Source organism: Ornithorhynchus anatinus, chromosome X1 (genome assembly GCF_004115215.2).
Source record: "Ornithorhynchus anatinus isolate Pmale09 chromosome X1, mOrnAna1.pri.v4, whole genome shotgun sequence".
NCBI lineage: Eukaryota > Metazoa > Chordata > Mammalia > Monotremata > Ornithorhynchidae > Ornithorhynchus > Ornithorhynchus anatinus.
The window spans coordinates 30,526,313-30,539,431 of record NC_041749.1 but is presented as its reverse complement, the minus strand read 5'-3'; the positions used below and the strand labels follow the sequence as shown (position 1 = coordinate 30,539,431).

General features: G+C 47.8%; 1 protein-coding gene across 2 annotated transcripts in view; it reads right to left on the bottom strand.

Moving 5' to 3' along the window:
• The window catches only part of GEMIN5 (gem nuclear organelle associated protein 5), a 37,807-nt gene extending 26,580 nt beyond the window's left edge, over positions 1-11,227 (bottom strand). Inside the window, exons 1-7 of one of the 2 annotated variants that reach the window (XM_029049660.2) lie at positions 10,994-11,227; positions 4,767-4,924; positions 3,621-3,802; positions 2,843-2,994; positions 2,103-2,219; positions 1,550-1,682; positions 638-800 (exon numbers count right to left, since the gene is read on the bottom strand). In XM_029049660.2, the coding sequence (XP_028905493.1) occupies positions 638-800; positions 1,550-1,682; positions 2,103-2,219; positions 2,843-2,994; positions 3,621-3,802; positions 4,767-4,924; positions 10,994-11,135 (1,047 nt within the window). In that variant the 5' untranslated portion in view covers positions 11,136-11,227. Of the gene's footprint in view, positions 1-637; positions 801-1,549; positions 1,683-2,102; positions 2,223-2,842; positions 2,995-3,620; positions 3,803-4,766; positions 4,925-10,993 lie in introns of both variants that reach the window. The other variant, XM_029049659.2, reaches the window with a different exon arrangement.
• Between the last annotated feature and the right edge of the window lie 1,892 nt (positions 11,228-13,119).

Sequence of the window (13,119 nt, the reverse complement as noted above, 5' to 3'; positions counted from 1 at the left end):
CTTTTTTCTTGCTCCACAAGGAGCAGGGGAGGGTGAGGGTTGTGAGAGGTGGAGTGTGGAAGTAGGGCGGCAAGGAAAGAGATGAGCAACAGATGAGGGAACAAAAGAATGCAATCCCTGGAAGTAGAAGGAAACTTCCTTCTTCACTTCCAGCCTCTTTCCCCTTTGAAAAATCAGGACAGGTGGAATCGACGGATTCTTTTGCCCTGCTAAAATGGGAGCATTGTGCAGAAACTTTGAAAAACCACCACGTTATACTCCTCACAACTTTCCAGTCCAGTTCAGTACAGTTCTGCCAAAACACATGTTTTAAACTGCATGTTCTACCTAGAATGTTGTTTGGGAATTAAGGACAATTTACCCAACACCACCACCCTGAGGGTGAAGAAAGCAGGCTACAGTGTTGGAAGGAACACTCTTGCGTCTATGAATCCCATGCTGGGCAGAGTGAGTACTACCATGTGCATTTCCCATAGCTTGGGGTGTTGCAAGAATGTCAACTTGTGTTTATAGAACTGCAGGTATTACTACAATGAGACATCTTTCTCTTTGAACAAGTTTCATAGCGGCTCTATCTATCAACCTCTCATTAACAAAGGAGACTTGCAATAGTACTACACAAAATAAATCATCTTACATCTCTGTCCATAGAAATGGAAAGCAAAAGTTCTCTGCCATCTTCTGTCCGTAGGGAACATAAATTAAACACAATTCTAGAGTGATTCTGTCCCTCCGAAGAACCAAACAGACTGCACTTCCGTTTTCCAGATTGGGTGAGGTCCCAGAGCAATAGTTCTCCTCTGAAAAGGGAAAACAAACATTTTGTTGTTCTTTTCCAACATCTTTGCATGAGACAAACAGGAGTGGTTGAATGCAGGGCCTCATCTCATTTCCCTCCCCTTGCTTTTTAGGAAAATCATATCCGTTAAGTAATTGCTATTTCCCAGGCACTGGATTAATCACTGGGGTAGATACAGGAAAATTAGGTTGGGCACAGTACCTGCCCCATAGAGGACACATAGAGTGACTTGAAAGAGGAACTGTAAATAACAAGGCGGCTGGGAGATGTGAGGGGTTCTTTATCTAATGTCACTAGTATTTGATGCTCTACAAACTTCTTGATGAAAGCTTTTTTTTTTAGATTGTAAGCTCTCCACGGGACAAGAGCCATCTCTAATTACTGTGCATTCTTTTCCAGCATTCAGAGTGCTACACTCAGTAAGCATGGCTCACTGCAGGCAGGGAATGTCTAACAACTCTGTCATATTGTACCCTCCCAAGCGCTCAGTACAGTGCTCAGCACACAGTATGCGCTCAATATATAACACTGATTACTAATGGCATTTAAAAGATTTATACTGCAATTCTTCAGAGGCCCTACTTTATTCAGTTATTTCTAGAACGCCTGGGAAGTAGCTTAGGCCTTGCCCAATCCATTGCTCATCTTTTCTCCAAACAGATTTTTTCAGGACACTCAGGAAGTAAATCAGGAGATATGACGGGAAAAGCTAGAGAAGAGAAAAAAGGCAGCCTCCTAGACTCTACTCACCCAAAACAACTGGATATCAGCTGTGTGGGCCGACCAGAGGGCCAGTGGACAGTCAACCAAATCCGCTCTTTCACAGTGGGATCCACACCCCCTCCTCTCCGTTTCAGAAATGGCAACTTCATTGTCATCACTCCTGAAGGGATGAAAAGTTATGCTTTGGATTGCTTTGCCTCATCTCCCCTCACCGCATCACCTGGAATCTTTGGAACTCCGGTGTTTTGCCAAACCCAATGACTTTCAAACCGCCACTGCTCCTCAACCCAAACTTCACGCCTCTAACTTGACTCAGTGATCCCCTTAAGGGAAGCTGAACCACTAAGACTTCTTTTGGGAAATCAGTAGAACACTGGGACAAGAGGTCAAATAAACACAAATTTAAAAGGCCCTTCCTTGGACAGAAAATGAAGTCACAGCGGCATGAAAACCTTCGTAATCTGGGGCTGAGGAGCATACAAAAATCAAAGGCATGACAGAGTACAGAATGTACAGTTAAAGGAAAGATCTTTTATATGTATCAAATGTGAACTATTCAGTGTTGACACATCTCCCTTACCTCTGCCTCTAGAACAACTCCAGATTCGGATGGTCTGATCTTTGCTTCCAGTGGCCAGGTAGCAGTCTTTTGTTACTGCTGACTGCTGAATTTTTTCTCCATTTGAAATCTCTTGTTCTTCTAGGAGAAACAGAATAGCTTTTCAAGTTAGAGAGCAGGGAACCAAATGCAAAAAAGGACACTAGAGATGGCAGACCCCGTAGTTCAACTGGCCCAATATCCCATTTCCGACGACAACAATAACATGTTTGGAGGAATTGGGTGCACGGTCACCTTACAACAGACACTGATCATCCTTAACTCTCTGTAGAGTCCTCCTTGAACCTCGAACCCCTCCCCGAGAGGCAGCATGGGCTAGTGGCTAGAGCACAGGCTTGGGAGTCAGAAGGCCTTGTATTCTAAATCTGGCTCCCACATGTGTCTGCAGTGTGACCTTGGGCAAGTCACTTATCTGGGACCTGGACTGTATCCAACCTGATTAGTCTGTATCTATCCCAGGGCTTAGTACAGTGCTTGGCACATAGTAAGTGCTTAACGAATACCATTAAAAAAACAAACAACAAAAAACACCTACAAATATTTTGGGCTGACAACTTCCCAGAAAAGGTACCACTTCCTTCCCCGGACCTGATTCTCAAAGGTCCGACGAGTTCAGGTTTCACTCTGTTTATAAATGTATGCAGACAAGTTTTATGTCTTGCTACTAATTATTAAGGATCCAAATATTTCATCATCACTACCTGGGTTCTCATCTTGCCACCTGGATAACCCTTCTTCACCAAGCACAGGACACCATGCTATGGAGTGAATTTCATCATCATGGCCTCTTAGCCTGTGGACAATGTCTCCTTTCCTGCTAATGTCAATAATAACCACCATGCCATCCTTATATCTGGAAAACAAAATCCAAGGATTTCACAGGACACAGCATACACTCCCAGAAAAAATACCATGATTGTGAAACCCTTTTCGACAATTCTGCAGTGAAAAGTGTGGGTATTTTCCCTTGACTTTCTTCTTGTACTCCTTTCCCAGGAAAAACATCAATTATTCAAACTCTCGGTATTCAAATGAACATTCATCTGGAGGACAAGACAAAGGGTTTTGATCAAAAATAAGGTGCTAAATAAGAGACGGGAGTCATTTTTCTAGTCTGACACCTTAAAGAAATGACTGCCAACTAACTGAGAAAAATCACCTGAAGAAAAAGTCACACTTTTCCTTTATGAAAAATATTTGCCTCTCATTTGAAGATGTATACACACCAACGTATCAACTATACAGGTTCAGAGCCATCAGTGAATTGCCGGTTCAAGTATGTATACTACTGTGGTTACCATCCCTCAACAATTAAAAGATAACCCTGCAATTACAGTTCCACTTTCAGATAGTTAACACCTCATAGCTAACAAAGAGCTAAATAATTTGAAATGCATTTGATTTTTTTAAAAAAAGGAACACAGTAAAAATTGCATCAGAAAATACATTCTTTTAAAACATCAGCTTCTTGGTACTCACCCAATGGCCACTAAATCTTCATGATGGGGAGAACAAGTGAGACAGAAGACCGTCCGTGGTTCTGGGAAAAAGTGCTGGCTGTCATTTCTGTTATTCCAGTAACAAATGATTATTCCCTTTTCGTCCCCTGATACGATCAAATCTTTTACTCGTGGTGACCAATGCAAGGCTGAGATGGTATTCTTGGAAAAAAATTAGAGAGATTAAAAGGTCCACTAAAATGTAAACTCGAGAGTGACTAGAGACTAATCTCTAGTTAGGTAACAGACTTATTTTAAGAGGGCCAGGCCCAAGCAGATGGCAGGGAGCAAATACGAATGCATATGCAATAGCAGGTCCTGGCAGCACATCTAGACTATTTCCTATGCGTGGAAATGGCAATAACCTTAATGAATAAATCAGTCACAAATGTATAAAAGAGCTCCAATCCAAAATACTACCCCTTTACCTCTATCGTGCTTCCCGGCAAATGACCCCATTCTCAGTTCCCTCAGCCTCTCTCAGGGAATCCCAGGTTTCAGGTTTCCCGCTCTGGATCCTTCCCTCGGGACTTCCAGATGCCAAGAAGAAAGTGCTGCCAAAATCCACAAGATAGTTTTCCCCCCATTCTGAGGAGGTACCTCGGCTTCTCGGGGATCCTAGCCTCCGGACTCCAATCTGGGGGACCTTTTCTTCTGCTCCATTCCTGCTCTAACTTAAAAGGGCTGAGGGCCTTTCTCTTTTCCCGGTACTCCTTTGTGACTGGGGGGGTGTTGCAGGTGGATCCACAAGCTAAGTATCTGGTTTTTAAGTAGATTAGCCTGTCCCTTGGGAAATGGCTCCTCAGGACTGATTTCTAACTTTTGCAACAACTTCTGAGGTCTCCCTCCCTCAACCCAATCTCTAAGCTAACTGGCTCTAAATCCTATTTCTTTTTTTCCCTCAAAAGTGCTGCAGTCATTTAGCAAGCGTGTAGGTCCAGACTAGTTCAATCGACTTATTCAAAACACAACCTGAAGAAAAAATTTTACGTGACAACCAAGTCATGAAGAATAGTCGAGTTAAATATGAAATGGCAAAAAGATGTAGCCCTTTAAAGAAACTGTATAGTGTAGTAATGAGACTCCTTCACGATGAGAAACGATGGTAAATTGCAGTGCACAATACCTGATGGAGAGCGTGTTCTGACACAACCGTTTTGGTTTCTACATCCCAGATTTTCACCGTTCCATCATCAGAGCTGCTGGCACAGAGCTGCTGTCCCGGATGATGACAAAATGTGAAGCCGGAAACCCTTTCCGTGTGTCCCACCAATTCCCCTAGAACTGTAAGTAAGGCCAAAACCAAAGATCAGATGATAGTCTAGATTATTGACAGAATTGTGTTAGTAGGATGACTTTTGGGGGCAATAACATCAATGCCAATTATTACATACAGAGGGTAATTCTAGGGGCTTGGGGTATCTTCTAAAAGTGAAAATGTGGTTCCCTCTCAAGTTGCTTACAATTTAACGAGGCTTATAAGTAAACAAAAAGACCACCAAGTACGTGATAAAAGCAATTTACTAAACAAATAATGTACATGAGTTTTATGGGAACATGCCTACCAACTCTGCTTGTACGTCCTTTCCCAAGCACTTAGTACAGTGCTCTGCACACAGTAAGCACTTAAATACTGTAATTATTGAAAAACTGATTGTTTTTTATGGTGGCAAAACCAGGAAAGCAGGGGATTAGCCTGGGATGCCTGGCTGGGATGGGGTTGGGAAGGGATCTAGTAGGTGGGGAGAAGGCAGGTGATGGTGTGTGTGTGTGTGTGGGGGGGGGAGGAACATGTGGAGGATGCAAGAAGGGAAGAATTCCTGAGCATAAGGGAGATGGAATCAGATAGAGCATCCTGTGCACATATTCCCACAATTTACAAACCTCCAATGGTTGTCCTTCCCACTCTGCAGGAGTAGAAACACCTCTCTATTGGCTTTAAGGCACTAGATCAGCTCCCTCTCCCATTACCAATCCTCACTCCTCTCCTGCCGCAATCCAGCCCCGTACTTTGCTCCTCTAATACCAATTTATTCACTGTCCCTTGTTCTTGTCTATCTCACCGTCAACCAGCGTGGCTCAGTGGAAAGAGCATGGGCTTTGGAGTCAGGGCTCATGAGTTCGAATCCCAGCTCTGCCACTTGTCGGCTGTGTGACTGTAGGCAAGTCACTTAACTTCTCTGTGCCTCAGTTCCCTCATCTGTAAAATAGGGATTAAGACTGTGAGCCCCACGTGGGACAACCTGATTCCCCTATGTCTACCCCAGCGCTTAGAACGGTGCTCGGCACATAGTAAGCGCTTAACAAATACCAACATTATTATTATTATTATTATTATGTCTTTCCTCCTTTCTGGAACTCCCTCTCCATTCCTATCTGAAGCAGCATGGCGTACTGGATAGAGCACGGGCCTGGGAGTCGGAAGTTCATGAGATCTAATCTCGGCCCCTCCACTTGTCTGCTGTGTGACCTCGGGCAAGTCACTTAACTTCCCTGTGCCTCGGTTACCTCATCTGTAAAATGGGTAGCGAGACTGGGAGCCCCATGTGGGACAGGGACTGTGTTCAACCCGATTTGCTTGTATCCATCCCAGGGCTTAATACAGTGCCTGGCACACACAGTAAGCACTTAAAGACTGTAATTATTGAAAAAACATCACTCTGTCCCTTTTCCCAGCTCCGCCACCTGCCAGCTGTGTGACTTTGGGCAAGTCACTTAATTTCTCTGTGTCTCAGTTACCTCATCTGTAAAATGGGGATTGATTGTGAGCCCCATGTGGGACAACCCGATCACCTTGTATCCCGCAGCACTTAGAACTGTGCTCTGCACATAGTAAGCGCTTAAATACCAAGATTATTTTCAACCCCAACCAAAAACCCATCTCCTCCAAGAGGTCTTCCCCGACTATAGGCTCGTTGAGGACAAGGCAGGTGTCTCCCAACTGCTTAGCACATCGTTCTGCACATAGTGAGCACTGAATTTATATCATTGCTTATAAATTCCCATCCTAACGTGTCACCTATACACTTGAGTCCATACCCCCTATGCACTTTTACACTCACAACCTCAAAGAATTTCTGTACGTAGCTTTTAAAATTCTGTTTGTCTTCTTCACCAGGTTGCAAACTTTTTAAGGGCAGAGATTAAGTCTACCAACCCAATTGTTCTTTAGATCAATCGGTGATATTTACTGAGTGCAGAACGCTGGTCTAAGAACTTGGGAGAGTAGAGATGCTTTAAGAGTACAAATCCCCGTTCAAAGGCAACGCATAAGGGGGAAGGAATAGGAAAAATGGGAAGACCTCTTGAAGGAGATGGGATTTTAGGGGGGTCTGAGGGTGTGGAGAGGGAGGATCAGTCGGATATGAATGGGGAGGGAGTTCCAGGCCAGAGAGAGGATGTAGGCAAGGCGTCTTGGGCGAAATGGAGAAGATCAAGGGCCAGTGAGTAGGTTGGCATTTGAGGGGCGAAAGGTGGGAAGTAAGAGAGGAAAGGGTGAGTGCTTTGAGCTCTGCACAGTACTTGGGCGCTTGCTCAATAAAAACCTCTGATTGATTGGGACCTTGAAGGTGGAGGGGGACCTGGGGGGGTGAGGAGAGCAGAGGAAAAGAAAACGAAGTGGGGTGGGGAGGATTATTCATTCATTCCATAGTATTTATTGAGCGCTTACTATGTGCAGAGCACTGTACTAAGTGCTTGGAATGTACAAATCGGCAACAGATAGAGACAGTCCCTGCCCATTGATGGGCTTACAGTCTAATCGGGGGAGACGGACAGACAAAAACAGCAGCAATAAATAGAATCAAGGGGATGTACATCTCATTAAAACAATAGCAATAAATAGAATCAAGGGGATGGACATCTCATTAACAAAATAAATAGGGTAATAATAACAGAGGGAGGGGAGCACACCAGGAGAAAGGAGCAGGGCTTCGGGGCAGTTTATTCATCATTCAATCGTATTTATTGAGCACTTACTGTATGCAGAGCACTGTACTAAGCGCTTGGGAGAGTACAATACAATAAACAGACATATTCTCTGCCCACAATGAGCTTATAGAGTTAGACTGTGGACCCCATATGGGAGGGGGACTGTGTCCAACCCCATCATCCTGATCTACCCCGGTGCTTAGAAGTACCAGCACCATCATCATTAGGAGAAGCAACCTGGTGTAGTGGCTAGAGCACGGGCCTGTGAGTCAGAAGGTCATGGTTTCTAATCCCAGCTCTGCCATGTGTCTGCTGTGTGACCTTGGGCAAATCACTTCATTTCTCTGTACTTCAGTTACTTCAACTATAAAATGGGGATTGAGCCTGTGAGCCTGCATGGGACAGGGACTGTGTCCTACCAGATTTGCTTGCTTTAAAAAAAATACGTTTTTTGCTAAGTGTTTACTATGTGCCCAGCACTGTTCTAAGCGCTGGGGTAGATACAAGGTAATCAGGTTGTCCCACGTGGGGCTCACAGTCTTACTCCCCATTTTACAGATGAGGTCACTGAGGCCCAGAGCAGTTAAGCGGCTTGCCCAAAGGAACACAGCAGACAAGTGGCAGAGCCGTTTTGTTGTCTCTCTCCCCCCTTCTAGACTGTGAGCCTGCTGTTGGGTAGGGGATGTCTCTGTCAGTGAATCATGCTTTCCAAGCGCTCAGTACAGTGCTCTGCACACAGTAAGTGCTCAATAAATAGGACCGAATGATTAATAATAATAATAATAATAATGTTGGTATTTAAGCACTTACTATGTGCAGAGCATGTGTACGTGAAAGTATGTGCACTGTGCTAAGCGCTGGGGTAGATACAGAGTAATCAGGTTGTCCCACGGGAGGCTCACAGTTAACCCTCATTTTACAGATGAGGGAGCTGAGACACAGAGAAGTGAAGTGACTTGCCCACAGTCACACAGCTGACAAGTGGCGGAGCCGGGATTCGAACCCATGACCTCGGACTCCCAAACCCGGGTTCTTGCCACCGAGCCCCGCTGCTTCTCAGAGAGAACCCCCGTCCTCTGACTCCCAAGCCCGTGCTCTTTCGACTTAGCCCCGCTGCTTGCATCCAGCCCAGCGGTTGGAAGAGCACCTGGGACATAGTATCATGATCACCGACCTCGCCCTGGGGATGGCACCCAGCAAGGGCCCCGTAAAGACGACTGAATGAACTCTTGGCTGCAAAGCTCTCCATCCCCTGGTCCCCTCCTACCTCTCCTCCCTTCTCTCTTTCCACCGCCCACCCCGCACGCTCCGCTCCTCTGCCGCCCACCTCCTCACCGTCCCCCTTTCTCGCCTATCCCGCCGTCGACCCCCGGGGCCAAGTCCAGAACGCCCTCCCTCCTCTCCTCCGCCAAACTGATTCTCTTCCCCTCTTCAAAACCCTACTTAAAACTCACCTCCTCCAAGAGGCCTTCCCAGACTGAGCCCCCCTTTCCCTCTGCTCCTCCCCTCCTCATCCCCCCTTCTCCCTCCTTCAGCTTTTCCCCCTTCCCCCCCCCAATTGGGCATATTTGTAGCTGTTAATTACTCTTATTTTATTAATGATGTGTAAATATCTATGGATTCGATGATATTGATGATGTCTACATATCTACGATTCCACTGCAGGAAGCCGCGTGGCTCAGTGGCAAGAGCCCAGGCCTGGGGGGTTGGAGGTTACGAGTTCGAATCCCCGCTCTGCCACTTGTCAGCTGTGTGACTGTGGGCAAGTCACTGAACTTCTCTGGGCCTCAGTTACCTCATCTGTAAAATGGGGATGAAGACTGTGAGCCCCACGTGGGACAACCTGATTCCCCTGTATCTACCCTGCGCTTAGAACAGTGCGCGGCACATAGTAAGCGCTTAACAAATACCAACATTTTTAAAAAAATTGATCTTGATGCTATTTATGCCAGACTACTTGTTTTGTGTTGCTGTCTCCCCCGTTTAGACCGTGAGCCCGGCGTTGGGCCGGGATGGTCTCTATCTGTTGCCGAATTGTCTACTCCAAGCGCTTAGTCCAGTGCTCTGCACATAGTAAGTGCTCAATAAATACGATTGGATGAATGATGGAGACTTTGCGCCCCACTTGGGCTGGGGCTTTGGGGATCCCCAGTGCGGCCCCCCGGGGGCTGAGCCCAGTGCCTGGCCCAGAGTGAGCGCTTAGAGAAGCAGCGTGGCTCAGCGGGAAGGGCCCGGGCTGGGGAGTCAGAGGTCGTGGGTTCCAATCCCGACTCCGCCACTGGTTAGGTGTGTGACTTTGGGGAAGCCACTTCACTTCTCTGGGCCTCAGTTCCCTCATCTGCAAAACGGGGATGAAGACCGTCAGCCCCACGCGGGCCAACCCAATGACCCTGTATCTCCCCCCCCAGCGCTTTTAGAACAGTGCTCGGCACCTAGTAAGCGCTTACCAAATACCATCCTTATTATGATTATTCTCTGGGCCTCAGTTCCCTCATCTGCAAAACGGGGATGAAGACCGTCAGCCCCACGTGAGACAATCTGATGGCCCCGTATCTCCCTTCAGCGCTTAGAGCAGTGCTTGGCACCTAGAAGCGCTTAACAAATACCATCATTATTATCATTGTCTGGGCCTCAGTTTCCTCATCTGCAAAACGGGGATGAGACCGTCAGCCCCACGTGGGCCAAACCGATGACCCTGTATCCCCCGCCCCCCAGCGCTTGGAGCAGTGCTCGGCTTAGGAAGCGCTTACCAAATACCATCCTCGTTATTATTGTTATTTTATTGTCTGGGCCTCAGTTTCCTCATCTGCAAAATGGGAATGAAGACCGTCAGCCCCACGTGGGCCACCGCGATCATCTTGTACCCCCCCACCCCCAGCACTTAGAGCAGTGCTCGGCACCTAGTAAGCGCTTACCAAATACCATCCTCACTATTATTATTCTCTGGGCCTCAGTTCCCTCATCTGCAAAATGGGGAAGACTGTGAGCTCCACGTGGGACAATCTGATGACCCTGTATCTCTCCCCAGCGCTTAGAGCAGTGCTCAGCACCTAGTAAGCGCTTACCAAATACCATCATTATTAATGTCTGGGCCTCAGTTTCCTCATCTGCAAAATGGGAATGAAGCCCGTCAGCCCCACGTGGGACAATCGGATGACCCTGAATCTTCCCCCGGCGCTTAGACCAGTGCTCGGCACCTAGTAAGCGCTTACCAAAATCCCATCCTCATCATTATTACTGTCGGGGCCTCAGTTTCCTCATCTGCAAAATGGGAATGAAGCCCGTCAGCCCCACGTGGGACAATCGGATGACCCTGAATCTTCCCCCAGCGCTTAGAGCAGTGTTCGGCAGATAGTCAGAGGGGGAAGGAGGGGAAGGAGGAGGAGGAGGAGGGGGAGGAGGAGGAGGAGGAGAAGATCTTACCGCGCAGAGCGTGGGGCCCAACGTGCAGCAGGAAGACGGAGGTCCGGGCGGCGAAGCCGAAGAGCGCCCGGGGCCCGGCGTCACTGGAGCGTCCGCAGTACCAGTTGGGGGAAGGCGTCAGCATCCGCGGCTCCTGCCCCATGGCGGAGGGCAGCCCGGAGGACAGCCCGGAGGAGGAGGAGGAGGAGGAGGAGGAGAAGGAGGCGGCGGCCGGTCCCCACGCTCTCCCGGCCCGTTACCAGCCGCGTCTCCGGGACCCGCCGTCAAGCAGCTGTCGTAAAAGCCGCGGGGGAGGGGGGAAGGCGGGAGGGGGAGCCGCTACGGCGACCGCGGGGAGACACCGCTCGGAGAACGCGTTCTCCCTCTCTCCCTCCCTCTCCCTCTCTCCCTCTCTCTCTCCTTCCCTCTCTCTCTCCCTCTCTCTCCCTCCCTCTCTCCCTCTCTCCTTCCCTCTCTCCCTCTCTCCCTCTCTCTCTCTCCCTCCCTCTCTCCCTCTCTCCTTCCCTCTCTCTCCCTCCCTCTCTCCCTCTCTCCTTCCCTCTCTCCCTCCCTCTCTCCCCCTCCCTCTCTCCTCCTCCCTCTCTCTCTCCCTCTCTCTCTCTTCCTCTCTCTCTCCCTCTCTCTCTCCCTCTCTCTCTCTCCCCCTCCCTCTCTCTCCCTCTCTCTCTCCCTCTCTCTCTCTCCCTCCCCCTCCCTCTCTCTCCCCCTCCCTCTCTCCCCTCCCTCTCTCTCCCTCCCTCTCTCTCCCTCCCTCTCTCCCTCTCCTTCTCCCCCCCTCCCTCTCTCCCCCTCCCTCTCCCCCTCCCTCTCCCCCTCCCTCTCCCCCTCCCTCTTTCTCTCTCCCTCCCTCTCCCCCCTCCTCCCCCCTTCGGGCCTGCTTCCCCCTTTGCAGCCCACTGAAAGAGCACCATTATTAGGATTACGAGATTTTGTTATTTGTTTTGTTATTTGTTAAGCGCTTACTACTACTAACAATAATGTTGGTATTTATTAAGCGCTTACTACTACTCACAATAATGTTGGTATTTGTTAAGCGCTTACTACTACTACTAATAATGTTGGTATTTGTTAAGCACTTACTACTACTACTCACAATAATGTTGGTATTTGTTAAGCGCTTACTACTACTACTACTCACAATAATGTTGGTATTTGTTAAGCACTTACTACTACTAATAATAATGATGTTGCTTTTGTTAAGCGCTTACTACTACTACTACTCATTCATTCATTCATTCATTCATTCAATAGTGTTTATTGAGCGCTTACTATGTGCAGAGCACTGTACTAAGCGCTTGGGATGAACAAGTCGGCAACAGATAGAGACGGTCCCTGCTGTTTGACAGGCTTACAGTCTAATCGGGGGAGATGGACAGACAAGAACAATGGCAATAAATAGAGTCGAGGGGAAGAACATCTGGTAAAAACAATGGCAACTAAATAGAATCGAGGCGATGTACAATTCATTAACAAAATAAATAGGGTAATGAAAATATATACAGTTGAGAGGACGAGTACAGTGCTGTGGGGATGGGAAGGGAGAGGTGGAGGAGCAGAGGGAAAAGGGGAAAAAGAGGAAAAAGAGGGTTAAGCTGCGGAGAGGTAAAGGGACGGGGTGGCAGAGGGAGTAGAGGGAGAAGAGGAGCTCAGTCTGGGAAGGCCTCTTGGAGGAGGTGAGTTTTAAGTAGGGTTTTGAAGAGGGAAAGAGAATCAGTTTGGAGGAGGTGAGGAGGGAGGGCGTTCCATTACTACTACTAATGAGGTTGGTATTTGTTAAGCACTTACTAAGAATAATTATAATAATGTTGGTATTTGTTAAGCGCTTACTACTACTAATAAAAATAATGTTGGTATTTGTTAAGCACTTACTACTACTACTACTAATAATGTTGGTATTTGTTAAGCGCTTCCTTTGTGCAGAGCACTGTTCTAAGCGCTGGGGGAGATACAGGGTCATCAGGTGGTCCCACATAGGGCTCACAGTTTTGACCCCCATTTTACAGATGAGGTCACTGAACCCATGCGCGCCCCCCGTCCCTGCCGGGCGAGAGAGTCCGGCAGAGGGCTGAGTGACGTCATCAGACGTTGGCAGCCCTGGGATGACGTAAGGAGGATTAACACGTGGG